Genomic DNA, 25,872 nt, shown 5'->3' on the forward strand with positions numbered 1-25,872 from the left:
AATCAAAACAGACTGGCCCAATTGACTAATCACATCAGACTGTCATCTGACCAATCAGAGTAGAGCAGAATCATCTGACCAATCAAAACAGACTGGTCCATCTGACTAACCAGAGGACTGGGTCATCTGACCAATCAAAACAGGCTAGTCCATCTGACCACTCAGAGCAGAGTCGGGGCATCTGACCAATCAAAAGTACTGGCCCATCTTAGCGATCAAAAGACTGGGTCAGCTGACTAATTGCATCAGACTAAGTCATCTGATCACTCAGAGCAAAGTAGGGTCATCTGACCAACTAGAAGACTGGGTCATCTGACCAATCAGAGATGAGAAGGGTCATTTGACCAACCAGATTACTGGGTCATCCGACCAATCAAATCAGACTGGTTCATCTGAGCACTCAGAGCAGAGTAGGATCAGCTTACCAATCGCCTTGGACTGGGTTATCTGACCAACCAGAAGACTGGGTCATCTGACCAAAGAGAGCAAAGCCATCTGACCAACCAGAAGACTGTCCATCTGACCAATCAAACAGACTGGTCCATACGATCAACCAGAAGTCTGGGTCATCTGACAATCACATCAGACTGGTCCATCTGACCACTCAGAGCATAGTAGAGGCGTCTAACCAATCAGAAGACTGGGTCATCTAACCAATCAAAAGAACTGGCCCATCTGACTAATCAAAAGGACTGGTCCATCTGAGCAATCAAAAGACTGGGTCATCTGACCATTTACATCAAACTAGGTCATCTGACCAACCAGAGCAGAAAAGGGTCATTTGACCAACCAGATTCCTGGGACATCTGACCAAGCGAATCAGACTGGTTCATCAAACACACAGAGCAGAGTAGGGTCAGCTTACCGATCTCTTTGGACTGGGTCATCTGACCAACCAGAAGACTGGGTCATCTGACCAAAGAGAGCAAAGTCATCTGACCAACCAGAAGATTGGGTCATCTGACCAATCAAAACAGACTGCTCCATATGACCAACCAAAAGACTGGGTCATCTGACCAATCACATCAGACTGGTTCATCTGACCACTCAGAGCATAATAGGGGCATCTGACCTTCAGAAGAATGGGTCATCTAACCAATCAAAAGGACTGGCCCATCTGACTAATCAAAAGGACTGGGTCGTCTGACCAATCTCATCCGACTAGGTAATCTGACCAATCACATTGGACTGGGTCATCTAACCAACCAGAAGACTGGGTCATCAGACGAATCAAAACAGACTGGTCCATCTGACTAATCACATCAGACTCTGTCATCTGACCAATCAGAGTAGAGTAGAATCATCTGACCCATCATAACAGATTGGGTCATCTGACCAATCACATCACACTGGAGCATCTAACCAATCATAAAGGAGGAGGGTCATCTGACCAGTTAACTGACACTCTGTGGGAAGAGCCGATTCTTCAAATAGATGTTATGAGAAATTTAAAGAATATTTTGACTTTAGATGGAGGTAAACTGGTTGCAAGAGATTCCAAAACAAAACGAAGACACTTTAAAAAGAGCACAATATGAGCTCTATCGATGTTAGTGTGTAAAAATCACTTTTACAAGAATGTGAGAAACACACTTTAACTTCATCATGTCAATGCAAGAATGTGAGCAGCACAAAGCTGGCATTATAAATCATGAGATAATATTTTTTATCTCATATACAGGCTTTTCTCACAGAAACCACGATGAGGGTTGATGCTAACTGAAAGGAGTGTGTGTGGGTGTGTGGATGCACTAAATACTGTTGCGTAATGAGTGTGTGTGTCACGCTGAGGAATGTGGATGTTATATGAAACTAGAGAAACAGTGTGCTGAGTGTGAGTGTTTTAATAAAGCCCCATGTGGTCATCCTGGCTTACTTTCTTTTGTTTGTGTCGTGGCTGAAATTCAGAGTGCAACTATGGCAAGATTCTAAGTGGAAAAGCCTCAGGCATCGGGCCCTCTTGTGAAACATGTTTTGCTCTCTTGCATTTACACAAGAACAGGGTGGGTGTACAAACAACATGCCTGGGTCATATTTCATTACCAAATTAATTGATAAATAATACATTTTATTTCGTGTAAATAAACAAAGCTGGTTGATTAACCATAAAAATAATTGTAAATTACATCTGAAAAACATTTTGTTAAAAGGTAACACTTTAGCTTAAGTACCAATAATTAAGATTAATTTAATTTAATTAAATAATTTAAAATTAAAATTTAAAATTAATTTAATTAAATAATTAACTTAAGTTATTAACAGTTTATTAATAATTATAAAGTACATATTCAGCATTATCTTATTCTCCCTTATCCTATGTAATACATAAAACCAACTATTACATTAATAACTATTAATTAGCAAGAAATCAAGTGTTTATTGAAGCAGAAGTCATAGTTAACGGTTTATCAATATCAAGAATTGTACTTTAAAATAAAAATAATGACCGTATTTTGTTCTTTATATATATATATATATATATATATATATATATATATATATATATATATATATATATATATATATCAACTTTACTGAATTGATCTTCATCAACAGCAGCAAATAATGTCAATAGCAAATGTCAATTTAGTTACTTTTAAAGAAGGATTAGTTAAATTATTCTGCTGTCACAAAAGTACCAAACCTAAAGGTCAAATATCAATCCTGAATCCTTTTTTTCACTGAACATTAATGGTGATTTTGTGCTTTAAGGTGTGGGACGAGACTATTCGTCTGGTTGCTGAAGGATATGCAGCAAAATGCATCTGGGATCATAATCCTGACCTTGAGCATCTCACAATGGGGGAAAACCTCTTTGTAGGCACAGGACCATTTAATGCAACCAAAGCTGTCATGGACTGGTATGAACAAAACTCATCAGCTAAAACATATACGATAGAAAATATAATATTAAAGTGATTATTTTCTCAAATAAAAAAGTGAGTGAACTTAGTGAATTATTAGGTTGACTTAATTTTATGATTATGCACATAGTTCATTTATTCAATCATTTAAGGCAACAGGTTTACTTGCTATTTTAATTAAAAGTCAACTAATTGCTTTAAAAGCAATGGGTTATCTCACTTTTAAAAAAAAGTAAAATCAGTTAATTGCTAAACCATCGTTTGCTCACTTTTAAAGGGCACCTATGATGAAAACCAACTTTTGTAAGCTGTTTGGACAGGATTGGAGTGATATAAAGACAATAGGTCTCTTTTTTTATTTCTTGACGTTAAAATAGGTTCCAAATCCCTGCAACTCTAAGACCAACCACAAAGTGATGTAGGAGTGCGCTTTTCCTCGCCAACCGAATTGACTGACAGAGAGATGTCTCCATTGTAACACATATAATCATATCCACAAGACAGGATGTGCACAAAGCAACTAGGACTAAAAGATCTGTTCAGCTCTCTGTGATCAGCAGCACCTCAAGAACGAGTTTTATAAGTTTAAAACTTTTTTAAAACAGTGCATGTTTGTAATAATTACAGTTAATAAAGTACAGTACACTACATAATTCATCACCATAGTCACATATCAGTATAATTATAAAAGAAACACACTTTTGATGGTCTGTTTGAGAATTAGTAGACTGTCTGCTTAATATCTGCTGATACTGCTCTTTCAGCAGACATGTAATTGACTATAAGAAACTTTACAAGTACATGTCAACTTAAACTAACCCTAACCTTACAGTCTACTTATAATCTAATGCGAATGAGTTGGCATGTAGATGCAATGTAACTTAATTCAACAAACGGACCATCAAAACAAAGTGTGACCAAGATTTTATTGTACATTAACACAACGGATATCCATATAGCAGCATATCTACAATGTACAGTATATCCTGTCACATTTGAGCTGAAACTTTACAGACACATTTCAGAGACAAAAGGGGTAAAATATAGGTGCCCTTCAAAAGCAAGTAAAGTCAACCACTTTAAAAAGAATGGGCTTACTAACTTATTTAAAGTCGACTAATCTCTTTAAAAGCAAAAATGTTTACTCACTGTTTAAATGAGAGTCATTAGCCCCTTTCACACAGTGATACCGGTAAATATCTGGAAAATTTCCGGAACGACTTTACCGGTATATTCAAAAAAGCGCTGTTCACACAGGCGAGGACGTTACGGAATTTTTCCGGAAAAGAGCATTCACACATCCATCGCAAAATGCCGGTAAATTCTGACATCATTAACCAGAAATGATCTCTAAATGGCTGCGCTTGTGTTGGTAAACATTTGACTACATTACAAACTCTTCGGATGGATCAGTATTGAGTACAACTCCAATGAAAACATATAGAGGAACACTATCGCATGTCGAGATGTTCATGATATGTGTGTGTGCTGGCGCTATGGGTGCTCACGGGCACACGCAAAGCTTGACAGTAAACAAACAACGGATTATCATAAACATTTTATCGATAACTATTTACACAGTTAGCATTAAGAAGGAACATAGAAACGTTATCTGGCTAACATCTAGCAGCTAAAGGTGTCTGGAAAAATATTCAAAGGCTTTTATTCTCATAAACCGCGCGCAAGTGAATGCGTCTGACTGTTCTGATTGGCTAAAGCAGACGTCTCACGTCAGCACGTTCTAGACGTGGATTTCCGGCATTATACAGTATAATGCTCTTTCCGGCATTCTTCCTTCTGCATTCACACAGCGCAGCATTCCGGCAAATTGCCAGTAATGTTACAACTTCTCTTTCCGGAAAATAGCCTGAACGAATTTACCGGTATTTTCAAAAAGGACCTGTTCACACATACAACCTTTCCGGAATATTGCCGGTAATTTTCCGGAAAGGTCTGTATGTGTGAAAGGGGCTAATGAAGTGCTTTTAAAGCATCAGGTTTACTCACTATTTTAAGTAAAGTCAACGAATCACTTTAAAAGAATCAGGTTTACTCACTATTTTAAGTGAAGCCAACTAATCTCTTTAAAAGCAATGAGTCTACTCACTTTTTAAAGTAAAGTTAAATAATAACAGGTATACTCACTATGTAAAGTAAATTAGTAAAGTCAACAAACCACTAAAAGCAATGGGTTTGCTTGCTTTGTAAAGTAAAGTCAACTAATCACTTTAAAAACAATGGATTTACTCACGTTTTAAAGTAAAGTCAAGGCTTTTTACAGTGTATAACCAGTGCTATAACTCATTTCTTTGCACCACAGGTTTAATGAAAATTTGGATTACAATTATAACACTAATGACTGTGCTGAAGACAAAATGTGTGGCCATTATACTCAGGTGAACAAACTCATTTTCTTAGTTCCCCTTCGGGGGGAACTTCAGCACTATAAGTGGATTTGATTGTAAAATCCACGCATTGGGAGGTTCGGTTCAGAAGCTACTCGTCTGAAAGAGTATTGAACGGGCCAATTAAGAATGAATTGGCAGCGCAAGCCTGCGCAGGTGAGCGGCATAAGCAATCAACTGAGTATATAAGCTCACCTGGCGCCAGCAGACGCTATCCTTTTCGCTTCAGAGACTTTCTGATCGAGTCGATGAGGGTTCCTCCTGCTGTGACCAGCGATTCTGAGCGAACGAGAGCATTCTCCCGGTCCAGAGTGTGTACACGCAGTGGCAGACGGTCGAGCTGGGTTTCTCCCTTGCCTGGCGTTCTTTGGGTCCGGTCCTCCAGAGCGGTGCGTATAAAGTTGCAAACTTCACAGAAAGAGCAACACAGTCGTGCAGCACGTCCTTATCAGGACGGCGCTCCGACTGTGCGTTTCTGGATGCGGTGGTTTCCTGTCCTCGGATGATGGGCGCGGGCACTGTGTTACATGTCTGGGGGTCCAGCATGTTAATGCGCTGCTCGCGGGCAGTTCATGTCGTCATTGCGATGCCATGACTGTTGCGCAAGATCGCGGTTAGCCTTTGCAAAAGGGCGAACCACCCCAGTTGTCCCCTGCTCTGCAGCGGGCACTCGGGCAGATCTGAGGGTTTCAGCGAGAGATAATCCGTCGCCCACGGGCCCGCGGACCTCCCGCTCCTCTAAGCGCTCCATCCAAGCTTCGGGCGGGGGAAGCGATCCGTCTAACAGATGGTAGCCCTTACGCCCGATGACACCGGAGACCAGATGTCCACCGCGGCATCGGAGGGTGGGCTTTCATTGTCCGATGATCCAGACCCGCTCGCCCCCTTCGGGCTGGTGAGCGCTGTCACTACGGATCCTGAAACGGACATGTTAGCCGTGCTTTCCCGGGCTGCTTCGGCCGTGGGTTGGAGATGGTTTATCCCCCAGCTCCGCGGCCGGACCGACTAGAGGGGCGTTCCCTTCTTCCCGGAGGTGCACAGTAGGCTCACGCGGTCTTGTAAAGCACTTTTTTCTGCTCGTGCTGCGTGTTCCTCCACCCTAACCACTCTTGACGGTGAAACAGCCAGGGGGTATGTGGCGTTTCCTCAGGTTGAGTGCGCGATGGCGGTAAATCCGCGCGGCGCCTCTTCTTGGCGGGTTCGCCTCGTCTCCCATCCAAAGCCTGTAAGTTATCTACCTCCCTCGGAGCTAGAGCTTACATAGCTGCGGGCCAGGCTGCTTCCGCCTTGCATGCGATAGCCACCTACCAGCGCTACCAAGCGCAGGCGCTGGCCGAGCTGCACGAGGGTGGGTCCAACCCAGGCTTACGAGCTTCGCACCGCCACCGACTTAGCTCTTCGGACTACTGAGTCCGCTGCGTGTGCGTTGGGGAGGACGATGTCCACATTAGTGGTCCAGGAGCGCCACCCCTGGCTGATATGCGCAAAGTCGACAAAGTCCGCTTTCTTGACTTCCCCATATCCCCAGCCAGGTTCGGCGACACTGTCTGTGAATTCACCCAGGAATTCAAGGCGGTGAGAGAGCAGTTGGTGGGTGATGTCTTATCGGCGGTCCGTAGCCCGCTCCGCCCGCCGTGCCATTCATACCTGCTCCTCGCCGAAGGCGCCCGCCTACGAGAGCTGCTCCGCCCCCGCACACGCCTCAGGCGAAGCGAGCGCATCGGGCACCTCGGAAGCAGGCAGCCCCCCTGCCCAGAACGCCGCTAAGTCCGGCAACGGACCGCGAAGCGCCCCTGGGACAGGCCATCTGGAGAAGAGGGAACTTGCTCTTTCCCCGCTGGAGGGCGGGGCCCCATTTCCTACGGCACTTTTTACTGCCATGAAAACATTATGAAAGGGCACTTTTCACTTCCCCAGATGTGACAGCCCGAAATCTGCCAGTCTGGGACGCTATGCTTTCTAGCTTGCAGATTCGGTGCGTTTCGCCAGTGGCTCACGAGCGCTGGGAGGACGGTCTCCTTTCTCCCACCCCTCGAGCCTCCCCTCCGGAGCTCGGGTTTGGAGTGAGAGCAAATATCTCACCTCCAGCTTTTCCGTGGGACCCGCGAGCTTCCCGGATCAGCACACCCACTCCGCGCTGCCCCACTGCTGGTACGTCAGCGATTGTAGCGATGAGTCCATTAGCGAGAGCTCTGCCTGCCTGGTTAGCGCGGGCCAGCTCTTCGCGGTGGCTCATACGCACAATCAGACTCGGCTATGCGATTCAGTTCGCGAAACGGCCCCCCAAGTCACGGGTGTGTATTCACCAGGGTCAGCCCCCTGTCCGCCCCTGTCTTGCGAGAGGAGATTGCTGTCCTCCTGGCGAAGGATGCAATCGAGCCGCTCCCTCTAGCCGAGATGGAGAGCGGGTTTTACAGCCCACGCTTCATCGTGCCCAAAAAGAGCGGTGGGTCACGGCCAATCCTAGATCTGCGCGTTTTGAACCGCTGCCTGCACAAGCTGCCGTTCAGAATGCTCACGCAGAAGCGCATCCTCCGGTGCGTTCGTCCTCTGGGTTGGTCTGCAGCATTAGACCTGATGGACGCGTATTTCCATGTCTCCACTCTTCCTCGCCACCGACAGTTCTGCGGTTTGCGTTTGAAGGTCGAGCTTGGCAATACAAAGCCCTCCCCTTCGGGCTCTCTCTGTCTCCGCGGGTCCTCACCAAGCCCGCGGAGGGTGCCTCAGCGCCCCTTCGGCTCGCGGGCATCTGCATACTCAATTTCTTTACGACTGGCTGAATTTGCCCTCTCTTTTGATTATGCACAGAGTTGATTATGCACAGAGACAAAGTGCTCTGGCACTTCCTCCTGTGGGGGTTTCAGGTCAACCGAGAAAAGAGCAAACTCGCCCCCGTGCAGAGGATCTCTTCTCTCGGGCTGGAGCTGGACTCTGTCACCATGGCAGCGCGCCTCTCCGGAGAGCGCGCTCAGCTGATGCTGTACTGTCTGAGAGAGCTCGACAGTAAAATAGTGGTCCCACTGAAACTATTTCAGAGGCTCCTGGGGCATATGGCATCCGCAGCCGCTTTATGCCGCTCGGATTATTCTATATGAGACCACTTCAGCACTGGCTTCACGATCGAGTCCCCAGACGCGCATGGCACGCGCGCGCACACCGAGTCTCTGTTACTGCGCTGTGTCGCCGCGCCCTCAGCCCTTGGAGCGACCCCTCGTTCCTACAGGCCTGGGTGTCTCTAGAACAGGCGTCCAGTCTTGTTGTCGTTTCAGCAGACGCTTCCAACACGGGCTGGGGGGCTGTGCGTTGCGGGCATGCGGCTGCGGACCTGTGGAAAGGTAACCAGTTGCATTGGCATATCGCCTGGAGCTGTTGGCAGTGTTCCTCGCTCTCCACCGTTTTTTTCCGGTGTTGGAGCGGCAACACGTGCTGGTCAGGACGGACAGTACGGCGGCGGTGGCGTATATCAGCCGTATAGGGGGTATGCGCTCTCGCCGCATGTCTCAGCTCGCCCGCCGTCTGCTCCTCTGGAGTCATCCGCGGCTGAAATCGCTGCACGCCATTCATATTCAGGCAAGCTCAACCGTGCAGCCGATGCGCTCACACGGCAGCCTTGCGTCCTGGAGAATGGAGACTCCACCCCGAGTCTGTTCAGCTGATATGGGCGCGATTCGGGGAAGCCCAGATCGATCTGTTGCTTCCCCCGAGATCGCTCATTGCCAGTTGTTCTTTCCCTGACCGAGTGCTCTCGGCACGGATGCACTGGCTTACAGCTGGCCTCGGGGCACGCGCAATACGCGTTTCCCCCAGTGAGCCTGCTCGCGCAGTTACTGTGCATGGTCAGGGAGGACGAGGAACAGGTTGCTGGTTGCGCCCCTCTGGCTCAACCGGACCTGGATGTCAGAGCTCTCCCTCGCGATAGCCCTCCCCTGGCAGTCCCTTCGAGAGAGCACCTACTCTCTCAGGGACAGGGCACCACCTGGCACCCTCGCCGATCTTTGGAGATTTTTAGACGCGAGGAAGACTTAGGTAACCTCCGATTGCGGTGGCTAATACCGTCACTCGGGCTAGAGCCCCCTCCCCGAGCGCGCCTATGCCCTGACGTGGAGTCTATTCACTGAATGGTGTGTCTCTCGCTGAGAAGACCCCCGTAATTTGCCAGATCAGCGTTGTGCTTTCTTTACGCCGAGAGAAGTTGGAGAGCAGGCTGTCGCCCTCCACACTCAAGGTTACGTGGCTGCCATCTCCGCTCTCATAACGCGGTGGCTGGCAGCACCGTGGGAACGCATAACCTCATCATCCGGTTCCTCAGGGGCGTTAAGCGAATTAATCCACCCCGCCCCCTCTCATGCCCTCTTAGGATCTCGCCCTCGCTACACAAGCCGCGTCAGATCCCTTCGATCCTCGACTCAGTATATTTCTGTCCCTGAAGACAGCTCTGCTGGTCGCGTTGATATCGATTAGAGGGTCAGGGACCCGGAGGCATTTTTCGGTCAGTGACTCGTGCCTGTAATTGGGCTGGCTTCTCTCACGTCCTGAGACCCCGCCCGCGATATGTGCCCAAGGTTCCTACCACTCCGTTTTAATACGAGGTAGTGAGCCTGCAAGCGCTGCCCTCGGAGGAGGCAGACCCAGCCCTTATTTATTGTCCAGTTCGCGTTTTGCGTATTATCCGGACCGCACTCAGAGTTTAGATCATCTGAGCAGCTCTTCGTCTGTTATAGCGGTCGGCAGCAGGGAAGTGCCGTACCGAAATAAGTTCCCACTAGATTGTGGATGCCTTTCTTTCACTATCAGAGCCGAGATGAGCCGCGTCCCCCGAGAGCGCGTGCGCACTCCACTCGGAGCTTCGCATCCTCTCGAGCGCGCGCACGCGGCGCCCCTCTAACAGACATCTGTAGAGCTGCGGGCTGGGTGACACCCAACACATTTGCAAGGTTTTTACAATCTGCGAGTGGAGCCGGTTTCCTCAAGGGTATTAGGTAACCCTTGGTGATTGAGGGAACAATTCGGTAGGGTGTTGAAACACGCTTGCTGCGCCATTTTCCCTAACACGGAGATACGTGCGCCTTTTTATCTGTCAGTAAAGTTCCCCGTCAGGTGAGCCCTGCAGATTCCTCCGTGGCCCCCAGCACTGACTCAGCGGAGGAGTCACTTGCTGGCCCACTACGTTGTAGGTCTGCCCGCTGGTCAGCCCGCGTTTTGGGTAAAGGTGCCTGCTATGTGTGGTCCCCACTAGGCGATCCCATATGCTTATTCAGCCACGGTTAAGTCCCCCCCCCCTGGGCGGACCCGTGTCTTCCCTCCCCGCTAACCACTCTTTTGCTATGCGTACTCCCCCTTTTTAGGGCTAGTCCATATGTAAATTCTGCCATCTATCCCCCCTTGGGTAACGGATGGCCTCCGCAGCGTCCTCCCTATCGGGATTGCACGCTTCCCAACGTACTGTCGTATTTTCCTAGAATTATCTAGATGCTCACGACTTCCCAAAAAATATATATAAATCCGTAAAACTTCTGTTGAAGTAGGATAAATTAGGGCCAGGGACACGTTGGAGGACCGCGCCCCCCATGATGTGGGTGCGTCACGCTTGCTTGACTATCTCCTCATCGGGGGTGTTGGTAAGGTGCAGTCATTATGGCGCTTTCAATGGGCTCCCAATGCGTGGATTTTACAATCAAATCCACTTATAGTGCTGAAGTTCCCCCCGAAGGGGAACGTTCGAGGTTACTAAAGTAACCCTTCGTTCCCCGAGGAGGGGAACGGAAGCACTATACTCCGTCGCCATAATGACTGTCCCTTAGCTGTTGAAAGTCTCTTCAGCTTAAAAAGGATAGCGTCTGCTGGCGCCAGGTGAGCTTATATACTCAGTTGATTGCTTATGCCGCTCACCTGCGCAGGCTTGCGCTGCCAATTCATTCTTAATTGGCCCGTTCAATACTCTTTCAGACGAGTAGCTTCTGAACCGAACCTCCCAATGCGTGGATTTTACAATCAAATCCACTTATAGTGCTTCCGTTCCCCTCCTCGGGGAACGAAGGGTTACTTTAGTAACCTCGAACGTTTTTTTTACAGTATGTTTATGTGGTCTAATGATGTGATCTTCTGTTGTTGTTACAGCTGGTTTGGGCAAACACTACAAAAATCGGCTGTGCTTCTTATTTTTGTGACACTCTGGAGAAACTGCATTTTGAGAAAGCCACGCTTCTTATCTGCGATTACTACCCTCAGTGAGTCAATAATATAAAATATAATTAAAAAGGCAATAATCCAGACTAAAATGACATCAGTGTTCTAGAATGTGTTCTGGAATGTGTTCCACTAGAACATGTCCATTGAAGTCTCAAATTCAGCTAAGGCCAGAACTTATATTTATCTGATATTTCTTCTTGCGATTTTTCTTTCAAACTAAAAGAAATCCTAGTGGCCTAAATAGTTTATAAAATATAGGTAATAAATTCATCTTTTTATAAAATATTAAATAAAATTAACAAAAAATACACATTTATTTGCTGATGCAGAATTAAATAAATACTAAATAATCATGCTTGTTAAATTATTATTATAGTAAAATCAAACTCAATATTTTGAGATGATTAAAATGCTTAAGGATTTTCACAAGAAAGAATTAAACTTATTAGCACAATACACACATATACTAGATATGTATATAAACATATTAACGTAAGTACACTGAAAAAAATTACTCAAAGATGATTCCTTAGATTTACTCAATTTTTTTATGTTAAGTGGTTGTAAACAATTTAATTGAGTTGAATTTAAACAAACAAATTAAGTTGAACATTATTCAATTTAATTTGTTTGTTTAAATTCAACACAAATAAATTGTTTGCAACAGTTCTGCATGCAACACTTTTTTCAGTGTAACACTGTACACACAAATATATATACTCATACGTGTATTTATATATATGAGCAATATCATACTCATAGCAGTGCGATATGGCTGTATATCTGCACTGGTGGGAGGCGTGCGTTGGCACGAGGCCGCATAATTGTGTCTATAAAAACAAAATCAAACATGGAGAGTGTCAAAAACCCTTTTGTATGAGGAACTACTCTATCCCCATTCAAATCATAAGCTGACAGTTAAACAGTTGAGTGTGCATCTTTTAAACTTTAGATCTGTAGTGTCTGCTTTTTGCTGGCTGTATGTGGGCGGAGTAATACACAAAGGGTAAAGAGGCTGTAGGAGTTCTGATATTGCAGAATATCGCACGGCTATCAGCCAATCAGATTTGAGAACCAGACAGAACTGTTGTATAAATATATAAATATATATATATGAATATAAATATATATAACGCGAGTCTCTTTTTGTTAAAAAAATTATCGCCGTTAATCTATTCTCAAAGTTGCGTTAGGAGCTGTGTCTATTCTTCGCAAGCTATGATGACTTTCACCTTGATATTTTAGCGCGGATGTATACCTGGCCGAATTGCACTGTAGGGAGTGAGAACGAGTCTTCAAGCCTGTGTGTATTCCTACTGTGAAATCACCACATCAAACGTGACGTGCTAACATGGATGCAGTTTACTAGAGTAAATCGGATTTATTTTAGCTCCACATCTAACTATTAGGCACCTGTAGAGTTTATGCGTTCGAGTGAAACATATACAAATAAAATGGAGCGGGTGCTTTTTAAAATGAATGAAAGTCAAACCGGTGACAAAAAAGTGCCCTTCTGAATCAAATCAGCAGGATGCCCTTCTGGATCTTTCACTTACTTCGAAGACACTACTGACTACATTTACATGGACATCTGTAAACTAATAGACAATAATATAATTAAGGTGTTTACGTGAAGTGCTTTCATGTAAGAGTTTCCTGTAATTTTGGATGACTTAAACTGCAGTTCAGCAGTTTTACTTTCACTCATGAACATTTTATTCATGCCCCCATGACAAACTGGGGTAATAGACGCAAATAAGGAGTGAGGACTGGTAAGAGTGTTATAGAATTTAATAATGCACGCTAAATGGAAGTAAAAAAAACTTCTGCATTTCGCGATGTGTGTGTGCAGTCCTATACTGACAGCCGCTTGTGTGGATCTTGTCGGAAAATATGGCGAAAAGTCCCACGTGACAGTAATAGTGTAATCGTGGTGTTTACTTCAATAATGCCACTAATATCTGCATACTCCACATGTCTTAATTCCATTTCTGTTTAGTTCAGTTATGACTTTATTTGGATTAAGGTGACCAAAAATGGCTTATGTACGCCTAGAGTTCAAATTCATGTTTACCTGAACAGTTAGTAAACACAAGGGGCTCTATTTTGACGGTCCATGCGCAGAGCGCAAAACGCAGGGCGCAAACGCTTTCAGGGCGTGTCAGGACGCGTTTTTGCTAATTTAAGGACGGGAAATCTGCCTTGCGCCACGGCGCATGGTCTAAAAGGGTTGAGTTTATTTTCTAAATGAGTTATAGGTGTGTTTTGAGAATAAACCAATTAGAATCTCATCTCCCATTACCTTTAAGACCCAGCTGCGTCGCGCCAAGAGCGCATTCGCCATTTAGAGAACGCAAAGTAAGTCTAAGTTGAAAAAATGAGCATTTCACAAGCAAACAGTTCACAGTTAACAGTTTTTTAACAGGAAACAGTTAAACAGAGCATCTACTGCGTGAGAATGAGAGATAATGGATCACTTTCACTTTTGGATAGGGAAACCTTTACGCACAGACATCAATTAGTCTATAAATAAATACTTTTGTTTGTTACGTCAGATATTCGTTTCAAAACTATTTCTAAATTCAGTTCTAATTTCCAGCAAACGAATAAATGAACAACAATAACGAAGTGTATTCAAAAACCTGAGTTATATCCTAAAACACATGCTGTGCCCCATATGGTCTAAAACCTGACAGGTGGGCAAATCTAAGCTTGTTTTTAATAAAACAAATATAAATACGGATATAATAAATAATACTGCTAATAATAATAACATTATACAAAAGCAGATTGTTATGAATGAACTGAAAAAGCCTCCCGAGATGAAGAAGACATAAAAGCAGTGGTTTTTCATATTTATGTAGGCTAGAAAATAATATGTTTTGTAATATTTTAATCCTTTATATTTATATTCTATATCTATTCTTATTATATACAATATATATCCTTAATATTTAAATTTTTTCATATGTAAAGATATTGCCTGTTGCTCTCTTGTGTGTATTAAGCAGTGTGTAAGCGAGGCTCAACTTTGCGCTGGAGTTTAGACCGGGTTAGTTTTGGTCTAATGAAAACTCTATTATAGATTCTCAAAATAGCAACGCGCCAGCGGTCCGCCTCAGAACGCCTTCCTTTTTAGACCAGAACGCCTATGGGCGCACAAATGAGCGCTAATGCATTTGCTATTTAAAGAGCTTAGCGCAACGCCTCAAAACGACTCTTGCGCCAAGCTGAAACTACCAAAAGACTACTGTGTCACGCCTTGCGCAACACTGCGCCAGGTGTATGATAGGGCCCAAGTACATCTTGTTAAACATCATTTATTTTCAACACCAATTATCAGAGTAGAACAGTTTCCCAAGCAGTTTCTGATGCATTTTGAAAACCGGAGATGAGCCCCTGGTCTAGTGCACCACCTGGCTTAAGAAACCTGTTCTCAAAGACTTACTTTTAGTCATTATTTGGGTAGCACACATATTCTGAATGCCTTTGGCAGAATTCAAATGAGCCATTTTAATCCTAAGATTACAGTGAGATTAAAATTTATATATATATATATATATATATATATATATATATATATATATATATATATATATATAAACAATAAATTAATATTTAATTAATATACTGCTATAAAAAATAAAACATAAATTTATATATGTATATTTAACTAACAAACAACAACTTTTCTGTAAATAAACTCAACGCTTGACATAAATGCATAAAAGTACATTCATTATATTTGCAAGTTTGTTTGTTTTATAAAGATTGTGTTGTCCATAATTATATTCAAATCCAAAAATATTATTTATTAAATCCCAGTTTTTCCAAGACCAAGAGAAGCCGGGTTCATATATTAAAAAAAAGTGTAGCGTATCAAACAATATCATTTCAATTTTTTTACAGCTGTTATAAACAGATTTTTAAGCTTCTTTCTTTCATCTGTAATTAAAATTCTGCATCATCCATCAAACCAACCTTGTTTCTTCATTATTCATAGAGGAAATATTGAGGGCCAAAAGCCATATGAGTCTGGAGAGTCATGCTCTAAATGCCCTGAAGAATGTGAAAACAACATCTGTGGTAAAAACTTAAAGCTAAACATGAAATGAAAATGAAAATACACATAATCATTTTTTTTTTTTTACTTTCTGATTAAATTTTCTCTTAAACTCTGTCTTTCTCGCAGTGATGGAGAATCTATTTCCTCCTTTTGAAGATACAGATCCTAAGTCTACTCAAATGTCGACGGAACCGAAGGTTCAAGAGCCCACAGTAGTGTATGTTGAAACTAAGGAGAGAGACATGCTAACAAAAATAATCAGTCAAGGATCTACAGTGCAAAGTGTTTCAGCTTCGCTACTGATGCTCTTCTGGCTGCTGGCGGCCTTAGTTTTGTGAGGGTTTGCATAGAAGAACTATAATTTCCTGATGAAAATCACAGAAAACACAGAAAAAGATCTTATTATTTTTGTCTTGTTCTCCTGTGTAAATATCTAAACATATATGCAAAAATCAGAAAAATCTGAGAAGCAAACTGACCCATATTATCCCAAAATGTCGGCTCAGAAAAATTGATTTGTTTTTGTCTTGATTTATTTTTATTTTTTTTACTACAATTGCAGAGCACAAACTCATTTAATTTTGACCTTTTCTTCAGAAAACTATAGCGTGGTAAAATTTATTAAAATGGATGGATGGATAGATGGTTACACTGTAGATGGATGGATGGAGGCAGCCAGCACTGTCACCTCACAGCAAGAAGGTTGCTGGTTCGAGTCCTGGCTGGGCCAGTTAACATTTTTGTGTGGAGTTTGCATGTTCTCCCTGTGTGGTGTGGCTTTTTCCTGGGTACTCCGGTTTCCCCAACAGTTCAAACACATGCGCTATAGGCTAATTGAATAAACTAAATTGGCCGTAGTGTAGGGGAGTGTGTGAATGAGTGTGTATGGATGTTTCCCAGTACTGGCTTGCAGCTGGAAGGGCATCCGCTGTGTAAAACATCTGCTGGATAAATTGGTGGTTCATTCTGCTGTGGTGACTGATGAATAAAGGGACTAAGCTGAAGGAAAATTATTTGATAGATGGATGGATGGATGGATGGATGGATGGATGGATGGATAGATGGATAGATAGATAGATAGACAGACAGACAGACAGACAGGTAGATAGATAGATAGACAGACAGACAGACAGACAGACAGACAGACAGACAGACAGACAGACAGACAGACAGACAGACAGACAGACAGACAGACAGACAGACAGACAGACAGACAGACAGACAGACAGACAGATAGATAGATAGATAGATAGATAGATAGATAGATAGATAGATAGATAGATAGATAGATAGATAGATAGAAAGATAGATAGATAGATAGATAGATAGATAGATAGATAGATAGATAGATAGATAGATAGATAGATAGATAGATAGATGGATGGATGGATGGATGGATGGATAGATGGATAGATAGATAGATAGATAGACAGACAGACAGACAGACAGGTAGATAGATAGATAGATAGATAGATAGATAGATAGATAGATAGACAGACAGACAGACAGACAGACAGACAGACAGACAGACAGACAGACAGATAGAAAGATAGATAGATGGATGGATGGATGGATGGATGGATGGATGGATGATTTTGTTTTAGAACTTATTCTATTATATCGTTTTAATTGTAATAAAGATGATAATTTGGGAAATTTTGGGACAAAATTATTAAACATGTCGAAAGCAACTTTGCTTCTCAAATATATCTTGATTTTATAATGTTTGCATATTTATACTGGACAAAAGACATAAATGCAGAAGATAAAAATATGTTTGGCAATGTCTCCTCAGTTTAATATAACTGCCCTTACTATATACTTTATGCACAAATATGAGAAAAAGTAACTTCATAGAACAAAATCATAATCCCACGGCATCCAAAAAGTGAAAAAAATAATAACAATGATTTTTTACACTTACTTTTCGAGTGCCTTGGACTTATGATTTCATTATCTATATCACTTATCATATTTACCCTTGAAGCATTTTTTGTTTGATTTTGGATTTATGTAACTTGATTACAGTTTCATTATAGTTTATAGGCATTCTACATAATTTACTGAAACAAAAAGATAAAGAGTCTGATCATTACTACATCAATCAAGAAACACACAATTAAGATAAAAAACAGTTCACATTTTTCCTGTCTGGAGCATTTCTAAAGCTTTAAAAAGTGATTCTGCATTAAGCTCTAAAACTCTAGTTGGCATTTTAAGAGTCTTAATGAAGAATTGTTCAGTATTAGGACTAATAAATGTAAATACTCTTTGACAAGGTTAAATATCAAGCAATAATCCTCTTGGTTGACATAAGTGAGATTTGTTTGTCTCCTAGTGATGTACGATAGACTTTTCAATGTGTAAATGTAATGAAATTCTTGACTCATTATAAACAGACTTGAATTAGGACTGCAGTGGCATTATTATCCACTGTAAACAAGACAGAGAGGGAAAAACAGAAAATGAAGCTGAAATATTGTTCTATTGCAGCATTTACACGACCTGACAAAAGTCTTGTCTTCGATCTCAGTTGTAAGAGCAACAAATAATAGCTTGACTTCTAGTAGATCATTTGGAAAAGTGACAGATTTTTCTGATGAATCATCTGTTCAACTGCATCCCAATCCTCACAAATACAGCAGAAGACCTACTGGAACCAGCATGGACCCAAGATTCCCACAGAAATCAGTAAAGTTTGGTGAAGATAAGAATCATGGTTTGGGGTAACTATCAGTATGGGGGCGTGCGAGAGATCTGCAGAGTGGATGGCAACATCAACAGCCTGAGGTATCAAGACATTTGTGCTGCCCATTACATTACAAACCACATGAGAGGGCAAATTCTCCAGCAGGATAGCGCTCCTTCTCATACTTCAGCCTCCACATCAAAGCTCCTAAAAGCAAAGAAGGTCAGGGAGCTCCAGGATTGGCCAGCCCAGTTACCAGACATGAACATTATTGAGCATGTCTGGGGTAAGATGAAGGAGGAGGCATTAAAGATGAATCCAAAGACTCTTAATGAACTCTGGGAGTCCTGTAAATGCTTTCTTTGTCATTCCAGATGACTTTATTAATAAGTTATTAGAGTCGTTGCAGAGATGTATGGATGCAGTCCTCCAAGCTCATGATGGAGTCATACACAATGTTAACTCTTTCTTCACTGCAGCATGACTTTATATTCTGTACTGGACATTATTTCTGTTAAGTGACAAGACTTTTGTCTAAGCAAAGTCAGACTTTACTGTCCTATTGAAATAATTAAAAATCAAGGCATGATCATATTTTATTTTGGTAAAATAAGTGTAATCTAGAGGCCTTTGCCTTTCATATAAGCCACTTCTTATACCAAATGATAAACTAGAAGTGCAGTTATTATTTGTTGTTCTTAAAACTTGGATAGGCGACAAGATATTTGTCAGGCAGTGTATATAGCTTTTTTAAATGTAAAAAAAAAATCATGCATGTGTTCAGTTTTATATCACTTATTCATCTCAATGTCTTCTCGTGTTTACTGTAAATATGATTATTTTGCTGCATGATTTCTGTTTTTGATGCAGCAGGTGTAATGTGTTTGCATGACAATCATGCTTTTTATACATTTTCAGTACAGCATATATTTAAATAGCGCACAATCAGAACCTATAAAAACATAATGTTACATTTATGTACAGCTGAAGTCAAAATTATTAGCCCCCCTTTGAATTTTTTTTTCTTTTTAAAATATTTCCCAAATGATGTTTAACAGAGCAAGGAAATTTTCACAGTATGTCTGATAATATTTTTTCTTCTGGAGAAAGTCTTATTTGTTTTATTTCGGCAAGAATAAAAGCAGATTTTAATATTTTAAACACCATTTTAAGGTAAAAATTATTAGCCCTTTAAACTGTATTTTACAGATAGTCTACAGAACAAACCATCGTTATACAATAACTTGCCAAATTACCCTAAGCCACCTAGTTAACCTGAATAACCTAGTTAAGCCTTTAAATGTCACTTTAAGCTGTATAGAAGTGTCTTGAAAAATATCTAGTCAAATATTGTTTACTGTCATCATGACAAAGATAAAAGTAACCAGTTATTAGAAATGAGCCATTAAAACTATTATGATTAGAAATGTGTTGAAAAAAATCTTCTCTCCGGGGAAATGGGGAAAATAAATAAAGGGGCTAATAATTCTGACTTCAACTCTATGTAAAACATGTTATAGCGAATTCAAAATGTATTTTAAGTACAGGTATTCATATGTATGCTGAATGTCATTTATATTTTGGTAAACAAATGTGATGGTAAAAACTGGAATTAAACAATATTGCCCTTTTATACTGTTTAGTTTGTTGTTTTATGAATTTAAAATAAGCTATATGGTCAATTTATTAAATGTACGGTTCAACATTGTTCTTATTTTATCTGTAATAAATACTGTGTAGTCATGTCAACACTTTCAGGGTTCTTACACCTTTTCCAACTTCAAATTCCAGCACTTTTCAAGCACTTTCAAGGTGCATTTTTAAGCTTTTCCAGCACCTAACAATCCCGATAAACATACGTTTATATGGGCTGTAATTTGTCACATTTAAATCCACTGTGCTATTTTGAAAAACACAATATGACATTTCGACTGAAATTGTTAAATACTTTGGAGCATAAATTTATTGGGATAGTTCACCCAAAAATGGTAAAAAATATATAGGCCTATATATATATGATAATAATAAAGAAATAATAAAAAAAAGTTCAGTTATTGGATGAAGTATCTTTTAAAGTTTGGTCTCCTACATAAAGTTGATGTCTCAAAAAAATTGTCAGATTTTGTTTGGGTGTAGTACCAAACTTCATAGAGGAAACTTTGGTTTTATATTCACACATTCGTTCATTTAGTAGTCTCTATACTGTTTACCATGTTAATATTCGATCGAAATTAGCATGCAGGTATGACTTCTAAACAATACTGACACTATCTAATTCACTTTGAACAATGTTGTCCTTTGATAGTCATTTGCTGCTAATATGATTTTTCCTATTTACAATTTTCAAAGAACACTTCAGAAATTATATTATTAAGGAGAATGCCTGAATATCCGAATATAAAACCAACTTTATCTCTATGCAAACTTTCATGACCCATCGTTTATTAAATTTCATTATTGTGCATTGCTAATCAAAATTTATGTAACAAATTAAATCTTTATATATATATATATATATATATATATATATATATATATATATATATATATATATATATATATATAAAAAATTATTTATTTATTTATTTATTTTTTACTGATCGCTATACAGTACAATATTGATCATCTTTACAAATAATAACTCAGATGTTGACTCAAAAAAAACAACACTAGATGGCGGTATAACTCAATAAGTGTCAACATCTCAGTGTGCTTTTAGAATTTTAAAGAGGCTGTTGTTTAGTATGTTAATAACGAAATAAATCAATTAAATGTAGCTAAACATTTGCGATGTCTACAGTTATTGATGTCATTCAATGATAATGTAATCAATCTCAAAATTCACTTTTAGTAGATAAACACATTTAAATGTCGTCCAGCTGCTGGAAAACAAACCAGCATTTGACCCATTTGTGTATTGTTTTCCTCTGACGAATAGATAAAACAAATAAACGGGGTCCTCGTTACTGCCGCCATATTGAACTAAATAAACTGTAAATGACGTACCCAGAAAAACAGACATGTCACTTCTTCATCACTTTATCCTTTCTGTCAGGTCTGCAGCTGTATGATGAAGCTGTTGGAAATACTTCGGTCCAAATCACGATAAGTTGTTAAAGGTATTTTGCTGGACTGAAGTTAGTTAATGACATTTGGCGATTTAAAAACAACTTCCTGTTTCAACAGTTTAACAGGAAGTAGAACATATTTAGTCTTTTTTTTAAACAGTATCGGGATTTATAGGATTATTATTATTATTAGCTCAACTATTTTACCAAAGGTAACTTATTTGGTTGTTTGGTTATTAATATTTTAAACTTAGGTGGTTTATCGTTATTTTAAACTAGTGTTTGTTTGGTATTTGGCTGGTATTTAGGTCGTTAATTGAGAATTGCAACATTCATGCATTCATTTTCCTTTAGCTTGGTCCCTTATTCATCAGGGGTCGCCACAGTGGAATGAACCACCAACTTATCCAGCATGTTTTACACAATAGATTGCTCTTCCCAGAACTGGGAAACATCCATTCACACCCATTTCCACTCATGCATTACAGACAATTTAGTGTATTCAATTAACCTAAAGCAAAACATGCAAACACCACATAGAAATGCCAACTGACCCAGCCGGGAATCAAACCACCTACCTTATAGCTTTGAGGTGACAGTGCTGACCACTGAGCCACCATGTTGCCAAATAGCAACATATCACTATATAATTTTTTATATTTAATCATTTATTATAATATAATGTTGTTTAATATGTTGGGTTGTTGAATCTAAACGTTGGGTCAAATAAGCACAAACCATACTGTTGGGTTAAAAGTGTAATTAAAATATTTAAATGACAAAATTAACCCAATGTTGGGTTATGACAACATAATTTAGTCTGTGTTGTGTGTGTGTGTGTGTGTGTGTGTGTGTACTTAAACCATACACAAACAAGATCAGACTTGGAGACACCCAGATACTACAGATAATATACTACTAATAAATAGGTAAAATAAAATAATAACTTGGGGCGGCACGGTGGCTCAGTGAGTAGCACTGTCGCCTCACAGCAAGAAGGTCGCTGGTTCGAGCCTCGGCTGGGTCAATTCGCATTTCTGTGTGGAGTTTGCATGTCCCCGTGTTGGTGTGGGCTTCCTCCGAGTGCTCCGGTTTCCTCTACAGTCCAAACCCAGACACTATAGGTGAATTCCTTCATGCATTTTCTTTTCGGCTTAGTCCCTTTATTAATCAGGGAAACCACATTAGAATGAATCGCCAACTTATCCAGCAGGTTTTACACAGCGGATGCCCTTCCAGCTGCAACCCATCACTGCAAAACTATAAGTGAAATGAAGAAACTAAATTGTCTTTAGTGTATGAGTGTGAATTTTGAGAGCGTATGGGTGTTTCCCAGGACTGGGTTACAGCTGGAAAGACATCCGCTGTGTAAAACATGTGCTGGATAAGTTGGCGGTTCATTCTGCTGTGGTAATCCCTGATGAATAAAGGGACTAAGCTGAAGGAAAATGAATGAATGAATGCTAATTTGAAGCTGCTGTGTGTGTTTGGGATGAAAATCAAGACGCCTCGCAGCAATTTGTGTCTATTCATTCAGCGTAATAGGATTAAAACACTTGTAAATACTCAAAGCAGAATCCAGCACTCGACATCGCCTCATAATATCAACACTGTTCTTCAGGACTGATTAACATTTGCGCCAGAGCAAAGCAAATGTCAGGGATTAGATCCATCAGACTGGATTCTCAGCACAGCACTTGAACTTTCTGATCCTGAGCGATGAAGTGAGTCAAACACACATCCACTTCTGACGCAGGACAGGACAATCATGCCTAATTGCAAAACAAAGAGATTGTATGCCTTCTGCTTTATAGAGGTATACAGGGGAGAGTGTTAGTCATGACGGCTGTGTTTTGTATTATAACAATGACTCAATCACTCAAATGTTTTAGTTTTGGTCCAGCTGGGACTCAAACTAGAAACCTTCTTGCTGTGAGGCAACATAATTTAAATATTAAGTTTAAATATTTTTTTTCCATCCATCATCCCTCCATCCATCTATCTATCTATCTATCTATCCATCCATCCATCCATCCATCCATCCATCCATCCATCCATCTATCTATCTATCTATCTATCTATCTATCTATCTATCTATCTATCTATCTATCTATCTATCTATCTATCTATCTATCTATCTATCATGCATTCATCCATCTACCATCCGTCCGTCCGTGCATCCATCCATCCGTGTATCTACCATCCATCCATTCATCCATCCATGCATTTATCTATCATGCATTCATCAATCTACCATCCATCCATCCGTCCGTCTGTCTGTCCATCTGTCCGTCCCTCCCTCCCTCCGTCCGTCCGTCCGTCTATCTATCTATCTATCTATCTATCTATCTATCTATCTATCTATCTATCTATCTATCTATCTATCTATCTATCTATCTATCTATCTATCTATCTATCTATCTATCATGCATTCATCCATCTACCATCCATCCGTCCGTTCGTCCATCCGTGCATCCATCCGTCTATCTATCTATCTATCTATCTATCTATCTATCTATCTATCTATCTATCTATCTATCTATCTATCTATCTATCTATCTATCTATCTATCTATCTATCATGCATTCATCAGTCTACCATCTGTCCATCCATCCATCCATTCATCTGTCCGTCTGTCTGTCCATTTGTCCGTCCGTCCCTCCGTCCGTCCGTCCATCCATCCATCCATCCATCCATCCATCCATCCATCCATCCATCTATCTATCTATCTATCTATCTATCTATCTATCTATCTATCTATCTATCATGCATTCATCAATCTACCATCCATCCATCCATCCATCCGTCCGTCTGTCTGTCCATCTGTCCGTCCCTCCCTCCCTCCATTCGTCTGTCTGTCTGTCTATCTATCTATCTATCTATCTATCTATCTATCTATCTATCTATCTATCTATCTATCTATCTATCTATCTATCTATCTATCTATCTATCTATCTATCTATCTATCTATCTATCTATCATGCATTCATCCATCTACCATCCATCCGTCCGTTCGTCCATCCGTGCATCCATCCGTCTATCTATCTATCTATCTATCTATCTATCTATCTATCTATCTATCTATCTATCTATCTATCTATCTATCTATCTATCTATCTATCATGCATTCATCCATCTACCATCCATCCGTCCGTTTGTCCATCCGTGCATCCATCCGTCTATCTATCTATCTATCTATCTATCTATCTATCTATCTATCTATCTATCTATCTATCTATCTATCTATCTATCTATCTATCTATCTATCTATCATGCATTCATCAGTCTACCATCTGTCCATCCATCCATCCATTCATCTGTCCGTCTGTCTGTCCATCTGTCCGTCCGTCCCTCCGTCCGTCCGTTCATCCATCCATCCATCCATCCATCCATCCATCCATCCATCCATCCATCCATCCATCCATCTATCCATCCATCCATCCATCCATCCATCCATCCATCCATCCATCCATCCATCCATCCATCCATCCATCTATCTATCTATCTATCTATCTATCTATCTATCTATCTATCTATCTATCCTCTATTCACTATCTATTTATAAATATATCCATCCATCCATCCATCTATCTATCTATCTATCTATCTATCTATCTATCTATCTATCTATCTATCTATCTATCTATCTATCTATCATTCTATCTATCTATCTATCTATCTATCTATCTATCTATCTATCTATCTATCTATCTATCTATCTATCCATCCATCCATCCATCCATCCATCCATCCATCCATCCATCCATCCATCCATCCATCCATCCATCCATCCATCTATCTATCTATCTATCTATCTATCTATCTATCTATCTATCTATCTATCTATCTATCTATCTATTCTTTTGTCTAGATATTGACATTTGGTTTATTTTACACTATATATATATATATATATATATATATATATATATATATATATATATATATATATATATATATATATAATATTATATTTATACCTACAGATTTCAACTTTTCTAAAAACCTTCTTTGTCATCCTTTTGTTTGTATTGTTAATATTTCCACTCGCCTGTTCAATCGTTTACAGGCTGACGCTCAGATTTATGACCCTCATCATGATCAGGTCTCACCTGAAACTGTCAGATTACTGCGTTTAAAGCGATTTACCATGTCCAGCACAGACCAGCACATCCATCATGAGCAAAACCCACACAAAGCTCTTCAAACCTGCAAATAAGAGACGTGCAGCTCAGCCATCTTCATCTCGGAGGAGTCCTGCACATCCAGATCAGATGATAAAAAGACTGAAAGCTCACTCTGTTTTCATGAACGCAGAGTCTGTTCCATACATCACAGGAGTATGTGTGGTTTATAAAAATATTACGACTTATAGCAATTTAGATAGATGTCGCTATACAGTTAATCAGTTTTATTCGCCCTCCTGTTCATTTTTGGTTTCTTTGTTTTTCAAATATTTGTCAAATGATGTTTAACAGAGCAAGGAAATTTTCACAGCATTTTCTATAATATTTTTTCTTCAGGAAAAAGTCTTATTTGTTTTATTTCGGCTAGGATTAAAGTAATTTAAAATTGTTTTAAAATCAATTTA

At 40.5% G+C, this 25,872-nt stretch overlaps 1 protein-coding gene and 1 long non-coding RNA gene across 2 annotated transcripts in view; one reads left to right on the forward strand and one right to left on the reverse strand.

Annotated features, from left to right (window-relative positions):
• The window catches only part of LOC101883528 (peptidase inhibitor 16), a 22,172-nt gene extending 2,326 nt beyond the window's left edge, over nucleotides 1–19,846 (forward strand). Inside the window, exons 2-6 of the mRNA XM_087307798.1 lie at nucleotides 2,713–2,861; nucleotides 5,185–5,260; nucleotides 11,387–11,496; nucleotides 15,462–15,544; nucleotides 15,651–19,846. Of these exons, the coding sequence (XP_087163924.1) occupies nucleotides 2,713–2,861; nucleotides 5,185–5,260; nucleotides 11,387–11,496; nucleotides 15,462–15,544; nucleotides 15,651–15,862 (630 nt within the window). The 3' untranslated portion in view covers nucleotides 15,863–19,846. The remainder of the gene's footprint in view (nucleotides 1–2,712; nucleotides 2,862–5,184; nucleotides 5,261–11,386; nucleotides 11,497–15,461; nucleotides 15,545–15,650) is intronic.
• The window catches only part of LOC147831375 (uncharacterized), a 41,240-nt gene extending 19,830 nt beyond the window's left edge, over nucleotides 1–21,410 (reverse strand). Inside the window, exon 1 of the long non-coding RNA XR_015524110.1 lies at nucleotides 21,220–21,410. This is a non-coding gene — a long non-coding RNA (uncharacterized LOC147831375). The remainder of the gene's footprint in view (nucleotides 1–21,219) is intronic.
• Between the last annotated feature and the right edge of the window lie 4,462 nt (nucleotides 21,411–25,872).

The sequence above is a fragment of the Danio rerio genome, chromosome 23, assembly GCF_052040795.2.
Source record: "Danio rerio strain M-AB ecotype USA chromosome 23, GRCz13ab, whole genome shotgun sequence".
In the NCBI taxonomy this organism is placed as follows: Eukaryota; Metazoa; Chordata; class Actinopteri; order Cypriniformes; family Danionidae; genus Danio; species Danio rerio.